At 35.1% G+C, this 20,108-nt stretch overlaps 3 protein-coding genes across 3 annotated transcripts; 2 read left to right on the top strand and 1 right to left on the bottom strand.

Moving 5' to 3' along the window:
* Nucleotides 1–366: 366 nt before the first annotated feature.
* On the bottom strand, nucleotides 367–1,908 carry LOC142975479 (glycoprotein hormone beta-5-like). Its single transcript, XM_076118333.1, has 4 exons — nucleotides 1,891–1,908; nucleotides 1,418–1,632; nucleotides 837–995; nucleotides 367–548 (listed from the first exon to the last, which is right to left on the bottom strand). The coding sequence occupies exons 2-4, from the start codon at nucleotides 1,622–1,624 to the stop codon at nucleotides 435–437; spliced, it is 480 nt and encodes a 159-aa protein (XP_075974448.1). The 5' UTR covers nucleotides 1,625–1,632; nucleotides 1,891–1,908; the 3' UTR covers nucleotides 367–434.
* Nucleotides 1,909–6,490: 4,582 nt separating this feature from the next.
* Nucleotides 6,491–9,473, top strand: LOC142975267 (nephrin-like). Its single transcript, XM_076118008.1, has 5 exons — nucleotides 6,491–6,617; nucleotides 7,672–7,883; nucleotides 8,201–8,336; nucleotides 8,621–8,880; nucleotides 9,255–9,473. The coding sequence occupies exons 1-5, from the start codon at nucleotides 6,503–6,505 to the stop codon at nucleotides 9,471–9,473; spliced, it is 942 nt and encodes a 313-aa protein (XP_075974123.1). The 5' UTR covers nucleotides 6,491–6,502.
* Nucleotides 9,474–10,638: 1,165 nt separating this feature from the next.
* Nucleotides 10,639–19,180, top strand: LOC142975522 (leucine-rich repeat-containing protein 40-like). The gene is made up of 11 exons (XM_076118433.1): nucleotides 10,639–11,000; nucleotides 11,393–11,577; nucleotides 12,130–12,333; nucleotides 12,576–12,699; nucleotides 14,294–14,463; nucleotides 14,882–15,024; nucleotides 15,472–15,657; nucleotides 16,074–16,217; nucleotides 16,687–16,875; nucleotides 17,413–17,604; nucleotides 18,010–19,180. The coding sequence occupies exons 1-11, from the start codon at nucleotides 10,838–10,840 to the stop codon at nucleotides 18,116–18,118; spliced, it is 1,809 nt and encodes a 602-aa protein (XP_075974548.1). The 5' UTR covers nucleotides 10,639–10,837; the 3' UTR covers nucleotides 18,119–19,180.
* The last annotated feature ends 928 nt before the right edge of the window (nucleotides 19,181–20,108 follow it).

Genomic DNA, 20,108 nt, shown 5'->3' with positions numbered 1-20,108 from the left:
CATCTTTGAGCTCATTATTTTTGCTATTTTGCTATACATTGTTTTAAAATAAATACGATACTGCTGTTTCATAAGCTAAGCATGGTATATTAATATTATGAATACTGTAAAGACCTATATATAGCGATATAAGCGATAATAATAACGATGTTCATTATGTATTTATCTCAACGTTCAAATTGGTGGCATAATGATAAAATATTCATTTTCGTACCTATCTGTCAATTCCTCTTTATCCTTTACGTTAATTACGACTTATGCACCAATAAAGCTGTTAAAAGAATGTCGGGTAGGAAATAGGTAATTACAACTTGTTTAGGATATGTAGGAAAAAAACACTGTTTGTTTAAAAAACTTATATTTTGTATAAAAATGTAACTTGCAACATCGTAAATTCAATCTAAGATATTCGTATATTCATTGTACTGGCTGATTTATATAATGTTTTGATCCAATTCTTCTTCGATTTCTTCTTTCAATATAAGTCCACCGAGAAGGGACGAATCGGGAGGAAGCCACTCGCAGCTAGTGTCATCAGATGAACATACCTGGTACAAAAAATAACATTATTTTATTTCTATGACTCGAACCCAGACCTCTGCGCGGCAGTCGCCCCAAATACCGATGGGCCATACCTATGTATTACTAATTTTAAAACTAGGTAGGTACCTACCTAAATAAGTAGGTAAGTACATAGGTGAAAACGGCGTGATAAAAATGTGACGATTTGAAGTTATCAAATTAACAAAGCAATTAATTACTATCATACCTACAATCTTTTGAAAAGTCTGAAATTATTATGGTCGGAAACCAGCATTGTGGGATGCTTCACTTACCTGACACTTGCAAGAAGTAGCTTCCACGTAATGGTAGACATCAGTTCCGGGCTGCACTCCAGGGTCGCAGTGGCGCAACTTCACGGACGCGTGTTTACGTTCCCCGTGCACACACACTGGGTGATGAGACTGCTTGTAAGGGAACTGCCAGTCAGATATCTGAAATGAGAATATGAGGATAGCTTTTGTTTATTCAGTATGGATGACTATTGAAATGAGGCTTCGTCCAAGTATTCACGTAGTACACAATTAATTAGAATTTTACAAACATACATAATACATTACTATCACGCCGGTTATACCCGAAGGTGTTGGCAAAGGTAGGTATATGAAATAACATCTTGTCCGACCCGGAAATGGAACACGGGAACTCGTGTTTAGTAGACGAATACACTACTGACCACGCCTCAGAGGCCCTTTAGAGAATTGGAATTTCTACGTCAATATTCCGACTTATTGTCCCAGCTAGGAACTTCATATCACAACACATCACCAATGAACCACATGCAACATAGAAAATACCTATAAATTATTCTAGGACTATAATAATTAGTACAAAACTCTCTGTATTGATGTCATACCTCATAAGACATACAATATCCCCAGCAAGACATGATCTTAATATCATCCCAACACCTTCGTCCATTGAGGTCGGTCTGCATTGCCTTATGTGGATGACGTTTTAGTTTACACCGCCCACTCTGCGATGCGCCCGCGCACATCACCGCACACAAACACAACAACGCTATTGTTGCCGCACTCAAACTGGTTCTCGTAAGAATTGACATGATGGAGACTGGAAAAAAATGCTATTAATAATAACTATTTGTTCTGATTATAACTAAGTATTATTAATCACTACAGCATCGAGAAAACAGTCTTTTTTAAAGGCAAAATAACTTCAAAGAACTAATTGTTACTTATGACTCTATCGACAACTTTTGTCGATCTATAAAACAATGGTTACTTCACTACTGTTTATATTAATATAGGTAAGAAACTTTTCAATAAGATTTGGTTTTTTGTAGAGAACTGTTTTTCTTTGTAACAATACCTTGTCTGAAGCTTAATTCTGAACTGTCTGACAAACCCGAGCTGAAAAATGTTTTTATAAAGGCGCTAGGAGGACGTCAGAACATTTCTCTCGATTGAGTTAACATCAAAATGGCATACGAGCCATTAGTTTCGCAATTGCACCATTATGCTGGATAAAAATAGAGAAAAATGTCCTATCTGAATACATTTGAATATTAAATTATAGTATTTTCACTCGTAAAGGTACGCATCGCTTAAAATATTTTAGGATTCCCTGATTATCTTTACTTAAATCTGGGTAAACAACCCTGAAAATGCTGTAAGAACAAGATATTCCATTTTATTATATTCTATTTTTTATCGCAAAGTACTTAATGCGTATAACTACATTTCACGCAGATAAAAAACGTTAACAAGATAAAAATAAAACTAATAAATAAACAAGCACGGCTTACTAAATAACGAGATTTCGGGCCGACCCAAAAAAGTCATTAAAGGCGGTGGCGCAGAACAAATTGGCTCATTTGTGCGAGGATCCTTATGTCGCTGTCGTCCCGACATCTTTCCATCGGGCATCGGGCTGACCAAATTCAAAGTTCAGACTAATTGCGTCGCATTCCTCATATCTCATTACACCAAATGAACAGTATGTCACCATCAATGTCTGTAAACTGATTTTTTAATTTCACTTGGGTTTTATAAATTTAAAAATGTGTTGCCGAAAATATTTGCGCTATTGGAGATCACCAATTTACGTGAATATCGCTGAAAGATAACTCGAAAGTATGCGACTGATGTTAATCTAGATACCCAGTTTATAAGCACCCAGTACTTTGGCTCTATCCCAATGAACACATGTTTTTATGCACTAGGTCCGATTAGGAGAGAAAGTTTATTAGCTTCGTTGATAATTTTGCAGAGAAAGTATTAACTTACAACGAAAATGTTTTAACGAAAATGTTGATATACTAGAGCCTTCATTAATATACTGCATCTTTAAAGTGTAAAAGAGCTGAATAAAAAGGTAGCCTTTACAACACTTTCAATAGTTAGTTAAGTAATTTATTTAGCGTGATTCATGATCGTATTTGGAACTCCGGGTTCTCGGAGGCTGGAGGCAAACAACCCGCGGCGCATTCGTCATTTTGGTGCAATTTACAGGCATTGTGTTAGTCCATATTCGCACGTGCCCTTACAGGCGTGATCCAAAGCGGGGACTTATCGCTGACATAAAACTGGACCACAGATACCAACTGCGTTAAATTGTAATTAAGAATTTCAAAATAATCAATATCAATCTTCACAAAAAATTATAAACTGTCATGTGATAATTTAGAATGCTTGGCATCCAATATCACTCTAAATACTAGGAATATTTACGTCTGACGAAATCAGGATTCTGACTGAATTCTCTTTCAGACAGATGAAAGTGATGAAACAAATGTGCAATGCCCGTAATGGTCGGTATGAGATGTTAAATGTACTTAAATATATTTAAGATTATGGTATTCTTAACCTTTTGCCAATAACGTCTCAACGGCGGCTTTCATTTGGGGCATCAGTCGACGTAACCAGAATTCACGGCAGGTCGTGCGTAATGTGCAAAACATCATCTTTAAAGAGAAACAGACGATCAAATCGTTAAAAATTAACATCTAATATTTCGTTTTATCACAGCTCAATTCTCCGACCGAATCCATACTTTCCATCCATACTAATATTATAAATGCGAAAGTAACTCTGTCTGTCTGTCTGTCTGTCTGTCTGTCTGTCTGTCTGTCTGTCTGCTACTCAATCACGTCTAAACTACTGAACCAATTTGCATGAAATTTGGTATGGAGATATTTTGATCCCCGAGAAAGGACATAGGCTACTTTTTACCCCGGGAAAATGACGCATTTCCCGGGAAAATTCAGAAAATTCAACGAAGTCGCGAAAAATCAATATTATAATGACATTAAAATAACAAAATTCCGTTGTCATGGCAACTGTTTTAATGGCGGATATGCCTTAGCGCGACTTCGTTATATTAGGAGATATTTAAATAATTTTGCTATGTTTTTCGTGAAAAAAGGCATATTATATAATATATCTTCACGCTACGACCAATAGGAGCAGAGTAACAGTAAAAAGTGTTATAAAAACGTGGAAACTTCTGACCCATTCTCTCTTATGTGACGCAAGCGAAGTTGTGCGGGTCAGCTAGTAAAATTATAAATGCTTTTTACGAAGAGACTCCTACGTTTATTTATATTCTGTTAATAAATTAGGTAATTCAATACCAATCAGCACCGTCATATTATTATGTATAAAATAACTTTTAAATCTAACTCGTGGTAACTATTATCCATTTCGAGATTTAAATCCGGTCCAGTAGTCGTGCTCCCGAGCATTGTTCAGATCAATTTGCAGTGTGAATACTGTTATGGTAACGTATGATTATGGCGAGCTTAGCAGCCGCCGTGCCGCTCCCCAATACGCCATGTTTAGTTAACAATCGTCAAACATTATGGCGATCGGGAAAGCTCTCGATGACACTTGCTTGTGATTCATAATATTTGTGTTCAGATAGCTAGAGCGGACCCAAATAGGAAAACTATTTGTCAATGCGTTTAATGGGTCTCTTATGTTAGCATTAAGTACGTAGGCTCTATTATTGGTAGGAAAACGAACCAGTGTTGGTGAATAGGACGGAATCTCGAAGATTAATGTTTGTATCGCAAACAGATGTATCTTTACATGGTACATTTGTTTGTTTACATTCTTAACATCAAATTATTATATCTCTTGGACTATGGGACAACGTAGAGACGCTTACCTACTTTTCTTCTCTGCTTAGGAAATATAGTAACGAAGTAGGTAGTAATAGAGTAACAGAATAATCGAGCATATGAAATTAATATAGGCAGGCACAGATTGTTTTAAAAAAAAAGCTTAAAATATTTCCAAAACGGTGTGTATTTAAATAACACACTGCATAAATTAGAAACTATAAAAGAAGGGTTTAATTAATTCTTCCTATTTTCTTAAATCTACTCTATTTATCAAATCACCCTTTAATTATATTGTTAAAGGCGTAATATCAAGGAAAAGCTGAGTCGCGGCGACTCAACTGCTGTCAAGTCGTGCTGTGTAATTAAGCTCAATCAATGTACATTTCTAATTCATTACATTGGAAAAGCCCCTGTATCCTTATGAATATGCACTCTATTTCTACTCTACTACTTAGAATGGCTTTGTCTCGATAGTTAAAATTATCTGTGTATGGTGCAGCTAGGTAATTTTCGTTTCTTTTAATCAACATCTCCATCGCTAATGGAAAACGACATCTTCAAACAAGGCGTTCGAAAAATTATTAAGTTTTATTTTCGAATCAGATAAGTCTATTAATAGCTAATAAAATACAAATATATTACCCTACCTAAAGCGTCGTCTGAAAAATGAATTCGCTTTCTTTTTTATTTTCCGACGTGCATATTCCAAAATGAAAGTGATCGTTTTGTATTAACGGTCACTGCGTTACTCCAATGTTATCGCTCGCTAAAGCTACACGCAAGCTTAGTTCATAAGTGATGTGAAGTAATCGCGAAAGTTTATGTTGAAAACTATAAAAAGAAATAGTCAACAAACTCAGAAACAAGTGTGGTTATTTATTTCAAGCAAGCATTTTTATTATCGTGATGCTATACTGAAATACCGTAAGTGCTGAATTTTTTTCTGACCAACTTAAGTCAAAAATATTTAGAATAATTTATGATATTTTTAAGATCCTGTAAAAACTACTGCTAAATTAAATGATTTTACCCGATTAAAAAAAATACAATCATAAATTAACACTGTCCGAATTTAGTGCAGCCTTAAAATAATTAAAAAAATATTTATATATTTCTTAATTTATTAAAGGGCATCAGAACTATTTTTTCCTGCAAATTGGCCAGATACAATTCAGACGTAAAATAAATAATTAAAACCTTTTTTATTTTGTACTATCACTGTTAAATAGGATTATTTACACGAATGATTACTTACAATATGAGGTATGCAATATAGGTAGGTACCAAAATAACATTTCAAGGTACATAACAAGGTGCCCACATCATTAATCATACTATAGCATAAAATAATAAAGAGAGAACAACGTAACGTTGCCGTTGCAATAAGTTCGAGGAAAGTTGTAACACGATATTTCAGTAATATGCCGAAAAATCGGCGGAACAAAGCCTTGTCACGGGGCGGGCGACCGTTCCCATTGTTCCCATAAATGTTTATAAATGGATGAAGGACGATTTAGACCCAATTGCGTCATCGTTATATATACATATGTACTAGACAATCGTGCCCAAGTATAAGTAATGCTTTTCAGGAAGGTTGCTTTGGTATGTTAAAGCGAACAAAATTGTAAACGCCATAATGGCGAGGGTTTGATTCCCAAAGATATCAGTAGCATTCTTAGTACCTATTTGCTTGGTTTCGATGTGTTCTTTTTCTGTTTATGACTTAATCGGAGAAGTTGTAAACTCGCCCATTTTGAGTGCACGACTTGTACCCGAATGGTAAATGTCTAGTGATGTAGGTACTACCTACTTTCTAACTGATATTTGTTGCAGTTCGATGATGATAATCGAAGCTGTATGCAGAAATACGACGGTGTATTTCATAGAATGGGGATGAATGTGAATCACGCAATGTTGACGAGATTACGTGGACAACATTTATTGACGCTCTTCAGTCTTTTGATGGTTTTTGGTACGTCACTTATGTACTGAGTAGGCATGCTTATTTACTACTTCCGATTCATATTACAAATGTGTTTAAAAATAAGTAATAACCATTGTCATTTTCATTTTCATACTCTTGTCTAGTGAATGCAATCCCGATGAGACTTAAGATGCCGATTAGAAGCTCGTACTATTGATACACTTTGTATTTTAAGAGGCTACTTTCAAAATGCCATGTGATTACTTTTTATTTTGATCTCCTGGAGCTACACCTACTTTTTTGATTATGTTCATGTTATTACACCTGTTAATTATATTACGTTGTTAGTAATATTGAAAAATAAAGGCTATTATTTTCTTTCAAATAATAATTTATTGCATTCACCTCACTATCACACACATATTACATTAAACAAGCCGTTCGAATTGTATTATTTTTACTAACTAGACGGGATCCCGAAAATCTCGGGATCCCGCGGGATTGATATTTCCGATCGCGAGGGATCTCGAGTTGACGATCTCGAGTCGGGATTGCATTCCCTACTCTTGTCTTAACGAAACCTGGCTTGAATTTTCTTTTGGTGTTAAAAAAACATAAGCTACAGACATAATCATCCCTCTAGGGTTATAAAAATAGCCTGTTAAAATTACTGTAATTTACAAAAGGCTGTAAACTGCTCATAAACTACTAACTAACTTGTACAAGTTTGTTCAAAGTTAAATTCTACCAGTTACGTTAAACTCATCTCGAGTTTATTTCTAGTTAAAATGCATTGCCTCTTCTATGCAAATTCACTTCTCACTTCTTTACTCTTTATGAAGATAATCGTGTTTACCATCACTGAAATGGTTTGTTATTATAATGTTATAAGATACTTAGGATTTGTAATGCAAATATGATATGCCGGTTAAGACTTAAATTACTAACGTGAGATTCGCAAAATAAAGACCAAGTTAGAACCCTGTCTTATTAATTTAAAATTTTCATAGCATTGTGATAATTATGTGGTTCGGTATATGAAGACTTTCTGCTAATTTATCGCGAGAGAAATTATTGCAGACCAAAAGCTGTTATTTTGTAGAGTGCATAATATCCCTGGAGTTGTTGGAGCTGCGCGTGCCGGCGCACGTGGCGCTGGGCGCGCGCGCGCAGCTGTCGTGCCGCTGGGCGCTGAGCGCGGCCGACGTGCTGTACTCCGTCAAGTGGTACAAGGACGGCAAGGAGTTCTTCCGCCACGTGCCGCGCGACTCCGAGCCGCGCAGGAAGTTCCCGCTGCCCGGCGTCGACGTCGAGGTACCTACACTCTCTCACACGTTTACATCGATCTTAAGTCAAAACTGAACCACATTTGAACAAAAAAAAATACGACTATACTGCGGAGATCTGTAACGTTTTTGTACAGATGCGCGGATGAGGTCGCGGGCTTAATTCCACTAGTGGAAAATATTTGTATATTTTTGTTTTGAGTCAAAATCCGTATTTTTTGTAACCACTGTCCATTGGTAACACATAATAATCTTACACCATCGTAATCTATAATCCTTAGTATAAGTGTCCACTTTTACAAGAGAAACATTGTCCGAAATAAAAATATCATCGTCTTTCCCCAGAAATCGGATGCATCAGGGTCGAACCTTGTACTATCTCACGTGGTATCAGAGTCAGCAGGACGATATCGCTGCGAGGTGTCGGGCGAGCGGCCGCTCTTCCCCACCGTCTCCGAACATGCCGACATGGACGTAGTTGGTCAGTATTTCTATACAGCAGCAGGCTTGTACGTTTCTTTTATTCTCTCTTAAGTCATAATATTTAGTACCTATGTACTAAAGTAACGAGCTGCGTTACCTATGTGTTTCTGCTAAGAATACAAAGGGAGATTTAACAGAGGAAATTCACATGTTTTAAGCATTTAAGTGAAAAATAAGAATTCGAAGAATCTAGGATGGTATTTTTTTTTGTAAGATGGGAAGAAGTTTTATTCAAGGCTCTGCAGCAATAACTAACGATAATATATAATTCTCATGTTTCAGTGTTACCGAACCACGGTCCAGTCATAACAGGCTTACACACGAGATATCGGCTCGGTGACTACGTCCAAGTCAACTGCACTTCAGGCCGCTCCAGGCCTCCTTGCCATCTCTCATGGTACATCAATGGAGAACCGGCACCAGCCATCGCAGTACACCCACCTGTTTACACATTGTATGGAGATGAACTGCAAACTACATTGTTGCAACTAAATTTTAAAATAACGCAGCAATATTTTACGAAGAATGGAGTTAAAGTAAAAGTAAGTTTCCTGTGAGACAGTTTACTATACTCAGGCCATTACAAACGTGCGAACTACGTCTTCAAAAGAATCATATGAATGTGACAATGTGTGCGAGCGAGAAACTCCAATAAAATGACATGACTTGGTTTGCACGTTTGAAATGGCCCGATTATTATGTGACCTTAGTTATATCTTTTTAGTCTTACGATCGAAAGTCTCGAACCACCACTGAATAAATTATGGTAATGAGGCATTAAGCCCTGGATCCTGCACGTTACTGTCTAAAAACCTAGATAATACTGTTTTTAGTCCAATAAAAAAGTAGGTACTAGTCTAAAGACTTGCTTAGTACTTAGGTACATATTTCTTTTAATTTTTTGCTTTATTTTCAGTGCCTAGCGACTCTCGCTTCATTATATTGGCGGAGCAACGAGGAGAGCGCTTTGCTAGAAAGAGTTAAGCTCTATGAAAGCTTGTTGCCCGATGTTCAGAAGACGAACTATAAAGTAGACCGAGTCTTCAGCCACACCAACCACGCGTGCTATACAAGTTCGACGGCAAATGTTGTTGGTGCAGTTATTATTTTAAGTTTAAGGCTCTTAAATGTATAAGTACTTAATTAAATTATAATATTTTTTTAAAATAAAGTAGAGACGTCCTTTTTATAACATATTGTGCTTTGCTAATTTCGTTTTCCTCAATCTTTATAAAGGTTGTAGGTACCTACATGAATAGTATTAAGAAATGTACTTAAGTAGGTACTGGGGACCTGTTATAGTTACTTGACGGTAAGATAAATAATCTTAAGGCTAACAAATTTACTATAGGTATAGCAAGACTTTCATTTTACGAACTGTGCTTACTGAAGTGCATGATCGACGTGTGTAGTGAAGTGTTGATAAGGTCGTATTTAATTAGACTAATCGAGCGCGTTTATAAAAGCTCTCTTATTTTCCATTAAATTCTGTAATCCCCTTCGAAACTACCAAAAAGACTTTATACCATTCTCCTGACACATAACTGGCTATATGGATGGCTATTTCTTTATGAGTGCGTAAATAGGTGCGTTAAAAAAATTCTAGTGTCAATACAAACGTGAACAAATCAGAAATTTGAAGCAATTTTATACAATTTATTATATTACATGATTTAGTACAAAGGTACTTGATGTATATAAATAGTGTCTGGTATTAGATAATGTAACAGTGTATAATAAAGGCTTCAAAATTAATAATCATGATGCTACATGAAAATGTCAGTGAAGTTGGCAATACATGTACACAAAATGTCTGTACTCCAAGAGAACCATTACCGCCTCGGGATACCTTAAGCTGTAAGTATCCACGCATCTCTAGCACCTACACTTATTTACAAGACAAACTATCGTTGTTGAGGGATAGACCTAGGTTAGGTAGGTACCTATATCAAACAGAAAATCGTTGCCTTAATTTAACATTAAACGCTATTGACTTTATTAAGATAGATATTCATTAAAAACGGTATAATTAATGTATGTTATTAAAGAACCAGTCCGAATTGACTCACAAATCAAAATATTATTATATTCAGTATATTTTTTTTATCTGTGTAAAGGGATACATTTTTTAATCTGTGTTACAAATGTCATTGCTGTCACAATATTGTTGTAAAGGGATATGCATACTTGTGCTTACAAACAAACTACATGCGCGATTCAAGAAAGTTTTGATCTTTGTTAATTTAATGACTACCGTTTACCAGTTAATATCAATGTAGACATTGATGACAGACTTAACCCTATTTTAATGACGTAATTTATAGCAAAAAAATCGTTAATGCGCCATTACAAAATTATTCATTCTTTAGTGTGGTTTATTTACTAAGTGCAGTGTAAACGTAACTTAATATCGACATCAAACTTCAACAAAAACAATGATGATATCGCTTCAGTAGTTCAGCAATAAAATACAGCTCAGTCATTTTTTAACCGTTTAAAATGTCTCAAAGATCACATATAAAATCGCGTATAAAAGTGTGTAACAAATCTGTGTTTCATCTTCAAGATAAAAAAGCGGACGAGAACGAATTATCCAGTGGTTTGATTAAATCAGCCAAGAGGACCGGACAACTCAGTTTATGCAATAGGGGACTCGGTACAGGTGAGGCTGAATTATTTATGTGACATTTTCTACGTGAGCACAATTTGCGCAATGTATAAACGTTTAACTATATCTATATATTGGTGTTTTGTATCATTTAAGTCATTACTGAAGGTGCCTGCATTTCCTATCCTATCGCATATAATTAAATTGTATACGCTTGTAATTAATAACTTTCTTTATAAACTACGTAATTAGCATATCTCACTACTATTTACCTGAATATATTTCCTTAAACCATACTAGTGGTAGCTACATTCATAAGGATAAATTTAATATACTGTAATATTTCGAAATAAAAAAACTATTAAATATTTTATTCTGTACAAATTTTCTGTGTTATACAAGTCATTATTTAAAATTTTACATAACAATTTTATTATAATGTCTAGTGCCAGAGAATGTTTGGAAAATTGACGAGTTGGTTATGGACGATACCAAGGAGGTTGACTTCACAAGGCCCAATAGCAACAACTGGTGGAATGCAGAACCTCTCAAGACCCTTGACCTGAGCTCCAATGTAATAAAAGTAATATCACCCAATGTCAAGTATCTGCAACACCTCATCACACTCAAGGTGAGCCAGTAGAAGACATATCACTTGATTGCATTTTATATCATATGTTAATTGATACTAGTACTATTCCATGCACACAATCTCCTTGCACTGTACAATTAAATAATTTATTATACTATTCTCACTACTATAGTCTATTGTAACATAACACACTTTACCCAGGAAGTTGTATAATGTATAATGCAAAGATTTATTTTCTAACAATATGAATTATGTAAGCATTACTAATGACTATGTTTGGTGACTTTTTGCTTGTGAATTTATAAATATAAACTAAGGTTGCCAACCATACTGTAAAATAGAGTTTTGTATTCTAAATCATGTAAACACACTTTGATTCATCATACTAAAAGAGTACTGTACTTATTTAATTGATTAGAAGTTGAAGTGGTTGCCATGGCTGAAATCAGTCAGATATATAATCATCATCACCCAAACTATTCTCTATCTGATAAGTCTGTACTATTTATTTATTTCCTCTAAAATCAGATATACTCTATTTTATCAAATAAAAGTTAACAACTGTATAATAAATGTGTTATTATTTTGCAGCTTCATGATAATGCAATAACTAGTCTGCCACCAGAGTTTGGACAATTAACTGAGTTAATGAACCTGAGTTTGGCTCATAATAAACTGACAGTGCTCCCCAAGGAGTTCTACAAGTTGACAGAGCTCCGATGGCTCAGCATATCACACAATGAGCTCACTAAAATTGAGCCTGATTTTGGTGATTTTGTTATGCTGAACTTTTTGGTAAGATACTCAAAAACCTGTCCTTATTTGACCTTTTTTATTATTGTGAAAAGTAAACATTTTTGTTGCAATTTTGATTCTTTGATATAATAGGTGAGTTAAGGATCTTAAGTGTGTTGGATTAAAGTCATAAATATTGGCTTTAATTTATCTATCAGTGCAAACATCTAAATGAAAGGCAATCCATGTTCTTAGATAATTTTATATTTATTTTCGCGATTTAATTGGTTGTATGTTTCCAGGACTTATCCCATAACAAAATATCAATGTTACCACCAGGCATGGGATACTTGGTGCGTCTGGTGGAAGTGAATCTGTCACACAATGAACTACAGGAGCTACCTCCAGATATTGTCAACCTAAGAGGTAAGTACTCTTCTTTCATTATGTACTCTATTCAATTTATTATTATTTATGTGGTTTCTAAGTTTATAAAATGCGCGTGACGGGCGCGGCTTCGATAACCAGCTGAGACGATCATTGTTTCGGGTCTTCTAGTACTTTATGTTGTGTGTATGTTGGTAAAAGATCATGTTCATATTTTTTTTGTTAAGTCCTATTATCACACAAGTAGTATTGACTGCGGGAATTAATTTATAATATATTTCTTTTATAAAATTGCTTAAAAAACAAGAAATACGAACTAAAAGCATTATGTTTTATTTCGTATTTGATAGTGAAAATTGAAGGGTCACTAAGGTATTTGTATGTGGGTGTAGAATCCATGACCCCAATGTATGGAGCTATGGCCAGTAGTTATCTACTGTGCTATCAATGGCCTCAATTCAATGGTGTTTACATCACCATTCTTTGAAAATTCAATGAATTTGATTAAGTTTCGTTCATATCGAATGTATTGTGGTAGAGTTTGTAAAAACTTGCAAAATATACACGAAATACTTTTGAATGTTTTCTAATATAACTCATTAAAAATTCGTACCCGCATAACTTTTGAATAACTGAACTAAATACATATTAAGTTTTAAAATAGGTTTGTAACTGTCGGGACTAGGTTTGTATGGGATCGATGGGATCACAGCTCCCACAGGAATAGAATGAAGGGGATAAAATTGTACTTTACCCGGATGGAGACGGGCCAGTCTGCTAGTCTTTGTTTATATTTATTTAAAATCGGTTTCGGTCGTGTTTGTGTTATTATCTACTTATCTTTATATCCCTATAATATTAATTCTAGTAGGTAAATTGTAAACGTGATGCTTGCATACAAAGTAATTAGATGCTACTGTGTAAGAAATACTGATACGTGACTGGTTGATAGTTTCCACGGATAATTTTCATGAATAATTACTAAGTATGCAATTTCCAATGGGTGTAGCTCACATAACAAATAAAGGAGACATGAGTTTTTTTTATTTTATTTTGATATTTCATTATATTATTACGAGGAAACTAGCAATCGTACTTCGCAAGGGACATCTATTCTTTCTTGCAATTAAAATAGCTCATATTAATGAGTGAAAAAATTCAAACGGAGAACGAATTTTTAAAATTGGTCCTGTAATCTCTGAGCCAATTCGTTATAAAAAAACATACTTACATACAGAATCATAGGAATGTGACAATGTGTAAGTGCGAGCGAGAGATTGCGATAAAATGACATGATTAAGTTACGAGTTTAGCACCTTGTCTGCCCACTTAATTAGTTTACGACAATATCGCACCCTCAGTAATATAAAGGCACAATCCAAAATTATGGTAAACTGAGATTTGAAATGCTAAGGGCACAAAGTCAAATTATCTACCGGTTAGCGCTGACAGAGAGAGAAAAAGAACAATAATGACTCGGCAACTATAGTTGTGTCTCTCTCACACTCCCTCCGCCCGTCGCCCGGTCTTACTGCTTCTTGTAAGATTTCAAATCTCAGTTTACCATAATTTTGGATTGTGCCTTTATATTACTGAGGGTGCGATATGATTGTTATAATTATCTGTTTTACAGATTTGAAGAAAATGAACATAAGTAACAATAGTTTGAAGAGATTGCCACCAATGGGCGAGCTCAGAAAGATGGAAATATTGGACGCTAACCACAACGATATCGAAGAATTACCCGACTTTTATGGCTGTACGGCCTTGAAGGAAATTTATCTGGCCAATAATTATATTAAGGTATTTAAAGCTTATCACACATGTACGATAATATTTTCGTTATTTTTAGGGTATTATAATTAACTTGTACGAATTTATGCGAAGAGGGATTATCACGTGCAGTGTTTGTTTGATAAGAAGATTGAACTGCTTTAATGTTTTTATGGAGCATTATATGATAATTAACTTACTAAATGCCTAACCCCTTCTCTCAATTCGATCCGAGCTTTGCCCAGCAGTGTGACCGTAATTGGCAAAAAAAAATAACTAAACGAAAAAAACTTGCATAAATAAAAAAAAACATTTGTCAACGCGACGCGACGACGACATGTTAAAATTAAATATTGCTCATTGTGGCACAAGTCTAGCATAAAAAAGTAATCGAATTATACCCTTTTTTCATAGATAATTACAGTATTAACTGTTTGTTTGTTTTTAGGAAATCACCGAGGAGTTTTGTGATCAGATGCAGCACTTGAGCGTGTTGAACATTAGGGACAACAAATTAGAAGTGCTGCCGGAGAACATATCACTACTGCAGAAACTCAAGAGACTCGATCTTACTAATAATAGTTTGAATAAGTAAGTAATATATAAACAAACTCTATTAAACAGAATATCATGCCTCTTGTATGTACCCGCGTTGTAGAGGTGTATGAAATACACCCACGTTTCGCTATTTATACGTTAGTCCTATGTAATAGGGGGTGAGCCTGTTGCTATTACAATACTTTCTATAATAAATTTTATACTAACAGAGATTTAAACCAAAACGACAATACCGATTTGTGTAAAATTTGGCAGGGCATTAGCTTATACGCTGGGAAAGTAGAAAAACAATGCTTTGGCCAAAAGCAACGCGGTCGGACCCGCCGGCATAAACTAGTCAACAATAAGTTATTTTTTTTTATTCATTCTTTAATTGAAGTACTAACCCACAGCTGACCTATGCAGCGTATTAAATAAGAATATTTTTTGTAAAGTAAAAACACTGTTACTACATAATTTTATCCTCTTTTTATCTTTCAGGTTACCTCGTAACCTAGGTCTTCTATCGCAGCTGCAAAGCATCAATATGGAAGGCAACAAGCTATCATTCGTTCGTCAGGATGTTATTCGCGGAGGAACTGAACGCATGATGAAGTTCTTGCGAGATCGTATCACTGAGGAGGTCGTTAGCGAGACCAGGTTCACGCCAGATGAGTGGCCTGACAAGTGAGTATGAATCTTTACACATAGTAATAAGATCGGTTTTACAATGTGTCAGTACGATTTGAACGTGTACGTATACGGTTGTGTACGTGCGTGCGTGTGTTTAAAAATATGTATTAATCGATTTGAAAGTATAATTCATTCTTAACTGCACACTTGTTATACCTACTCGAAGGTATAGGGACATATATAGAAATACAAACACGTTTACCCAATTAATAGTAGGAAGCGAGTGGGTACGATAATAAGCTTCGGGTTGCCAATGCTCGTATACTAGCATTTAAAGGCTAAAGACAAGTTTGAGCGTATTACATCGTGTTCAAACACACTCCTCATACGCTTCATCTTTAAAACTAAATTCCTAACAATATAACACGTTTTTTACACAACACATTTCTTAATTCCTTGTTTTCCTACAGATATACATTGAAGAAGAGTCAAGCTCTTATGATCCCGGGGCGCGACGTGACAGATGTACCGGAGCACGTGTTCGGAGCCGCCGCCGACGCTGAAGTACACATCTGTGACTTCTCTAAGAATAAGTTGACTGCTGTACCGCTTGGGTAAATGCAACCGTATTTATACTTACATCACTTTATTTTTATAATTCATATTGACTTTATTAGTACATTATGTTGGTATCGCATCCTAATCGTACAGTTTTTATAAAATGTATTATTGGGCCATTGCAAACGTACGAATACGCTACTATGCCATACGTCATTTTTATCTCCTCTCGCTCGCACTTACAGGTTTTATGAATGTTTGAATAAATTCGCATATATCCACATTACTATGATCTAGTTTGTACTATGACTGTGATATAGTTTGTGCGTTTGTAATGATCTGAGCATATTTGAAGGAGATGATTTCGATCAAGCCATAGTCTGTTAACTTTTCCATAAAAAAACTTGTTTTACTTTGAGTTCATAAAAAATCTTTAATTTTAGCGATTAAATTCCACGAATAAGTTAGTATTTAATTAAATAATACGATAGCGTGACTGTAAACTAAACTATTTAACTATTTCAGGGTCGTCCGTCTGAGTGAGACGTTGTCGCAACTTATACTGTGCTCCAACAATATCACTAGTATTCCGTCTGATATAAAACATTTGACTCGGCTACAGTTTCTTGATGTCAGTAAGAATTCACTCACCGATTTACCCATGGAAATAGGAGACTTAAGGAACTTGAGGGAACTAGTCATCTCTAATAATAAGTGAGTACTAATATTCTTCTTATGATTGTCTTGCTGGGGAATATACTCCAGTTTAGGATTATGATATGACCCTGATGACAATTAGCTTCTTCTACATAAATAAATGCATATAAAGCCGGTAGTTCAAGAGACTGATTACTATTTAACTAACAAACGAAAGGATTACTACTTGGCTTTATTGAAAAAGTTTCTTACTATGTTATGATACAGAAAGCCGTACTTTGAGAACTCGGACTAGTAGGTAACAACATCGTTTTATACTATTTGAACATATTACTTTAATTGAGTGACTCTCGCGTCGACGTGAGGTCAATTTGAAATTGACACTCTGTATTAATTGGACGGCTCCCCCTTGCACTATGACTATGCTATTTTCACACGCGAAAAAAATTTGTATGGTCTACATTTCGAGCTTATTTTCTTTTTTTTATTGATTTCAATACCTAGCATATTATCCAATTTTTTTAACTAAATCTGTTCTGTTCTGACTACTTTCAACCCTTTAACAATTGTAATTTGGCTTCATCCATGATACAGGTTAACGAAGTTACCAAGATGTGTGTACGAGTTGGAGAACTTAGAAATACTGTTAGCGGCAGAGAATAAGATCGACGAGATCAACGTGTCGTCGGACTCGCTGGCCAAGTTGAAGAAGCTGGCCGTGTTGGACCTCAGCAACAACAGCATCTTCACTGTACCGCCGGAGCTTGGCAACTTCACGCATCTCAGGTATTTCTCATGTTATTACTAAAGAATTTTTAGAAAAATTAATTCTTGTCTGCCCTGTCTTTTTATAAAAATAAAAATATGAAGCTTGAGTAAAAAACAAAAAAATTGTTTTATAATTTTGTGAGCAACCTGTTTATGGCGCATCAATATAGTCAAGTAATATTCCACACGAAACTCGTACTGTCTCTTCTGCAAAGATAATAATAGAAAAGACTACCATCCTACCTTGTCTTGTTTTAAGGCAGATCTTTCAAAACGAGGTCGACTTAAAAAACTAATAAATAAAGCTTAATATAACATCCCATCAGTTGAAGGTTGGCTATTGACATTACGGCCTTCAGCACATAGAGTAAGTTCAGATCTATACAAGTTGTTGTCAGGTCTGAACAATGGTTTTGTTCGCAGGACCTTGGAGTTGATGGGCAACTGCTTCCGTCAGCCGCGCCATGCCATCCTCGCTAAAGGCACCGCGTCTATTCTCTCTTACCTGAGAGATCGCATTCCCACCAATTAGTTTTAGTCGATTTCTGGTCCAACACTGTGTTACATCCCTATGGACTGTTTGCTGTGAAATTTTCGCGCCATTTTCTAAAACACATTGTCTATGAAAAGTATTTTGAATCACTTTTTTATTGCCATTTTTATTGTTCTTCTATTTCGTTTTTGAAAACAAGTTCAGAGTAATAAAACTGGAGATCTGATATTGTGGACAATATTGGTGTTATTTCACAGTGAATGATGTCTGTCGATGGATGCCAAGTCAAGAGTGTGATACTAAACGCAGTCAGCTTGCAGAAGCCAAATATTTATTTTTGTTTCGCGTACCTGATTATGGTAAATCTTTATCTATAATCTAAATCGCTTATCTCGTTTATTATTGTTAAAGCTATCGGTTATTATTGACCATATTTTTGTTATTAATTTAAATGCATTCGTTATTAAAATGCTGCTGATATTGTTGATATTACCAGGTTCTAATTAGGTTGTGAGATATCAGTATGTCACAAATATCATTAAATTCTTTAATATTAATGATAAGTAACTAAAAGTATTTACAATGGGTTTACTACATAGTACTCAGTGTTTATTGCCAAATGTAAAGGTATATTTGATATTTTTGGACACATGATTTTTGAATATAAAGTATTTTGCGTCGTTGCAAGTGCAGTGTTCAATTTTAATAGAGGCTGTCGTGTTATTATCCGATTACTATAATATATGCGTTATTGGATAAAAAACGTTCTCAATTAACTATAGAAATATTAAAGTGAACCAAAAGTTAGCATAGTTGAACTAAAACTGTTGAAATTAAAAAGTAACCTTTCGAATAATAATGAAATTTAATATTGTATCGTACTTACAAATTGTTTAGTATTCAACCAAAGTATCGTTCGATGTACCTGAAGTTTATTTATAATAATATACACAGCCTTTTTGTTGGCAGCTTTAGTGCATGAAAGCATTATACCTAATTATAAAAAATGCACAATTTTGTTTAAATTCGTAAGCACAATATTACAAAAATTGGAAATCTATGAGCATATCGTGTGATTATGAAATATATGCTTTAAAATTATTTGTTTTTATTTTTTACCATTTATCTATATTATTTAATGAGTATCAAAATATTTTTTTATTGAGGGAAATAACTCTGAATACACAAACGAGGATAATTACATAATTATAAACATAACGATGTCTATACTGACTCCTCGAGTCAGACACGAGACGAGGTCTTTATCCTTCCTCAAAAGGTCAAAAGCATTGAAACAGTTTATCGAAAAATTACAGTGATTCATGTTACATACAGGGAAATCCTGACCCTGATTAATGCAGTGAAAAGCAGACATATTAAAAGAGTGAAAATGTCCTGGCCGGTATTTGGCTACGGCGGCTAGTTTAATTTAAACTAGGCAACCGTAAAGGATTTTGTTTATAATGTCTAGAGGAGTGGTTCCCAACCAGTGGTCCGCGGAAGTCAAAATGTGGTCAGCGAATGACTTCCAAATTTAAAATTTTCAGGATAATTATTACACTTTATCATTAATATACTAACGTAGTGGTCCCTGCTAACAAGAATAATGTAAAAGTGGTCCCGGACTAAGGAAAGGTTGGGAACTCGTGGTTTAGAGAAGTCAACTGCCTCTGTGGCGCGGACGGTAGTGTATGAGGAGACGCAAGAGGTCTCGGGTTCGAATCCTGGGTCGGGCCTAAAAGTGGAATCGAAATCATAGTGCCCAAATTGGAGCACAATACACAGGTACAGTAAGAGTGATATAAACCATTATTCTGATGTACCTACTCTTTGTTAACGAAGTGCTTTGGGGAAAAATAAAGTTCTAGATTTATTGAATTCAAATACACCTAGTTCTATGTCTAGAGTAAGAAAAATGCTCGCTTAACAAACTATGGCTTATTTCTATACCTAAGCGATAACTCTATCGCGTCTTAAGATCTTAGTGTGGAGATTTCGAATCCCAAGCAAGCTAGTTACAATGCTTGTT

This window comes from Anticarsia gemmatalis, chromosome 9, assembly GCF_050436995.1.
Source record: "Anticarsia gemmatalis isolate Benzon Research Colony breed Stoneville strain chromosome 9, ilAntGemm2 primary, whole genome shotgun sequence".
Classification (NCBI taxonomy): domain Eukaryota; kingdom Metazoa; phylum Arthropoda; class Insecta; order Lepidoptera; family Erebidae; genus Anticarsia; species Anticarsia gemmatalis.
The sequence above is the reverse complement of the archived record's forward strand: the minus strand, read 5'-3'. Positions and strand labels throughout refer to the sequence as shown.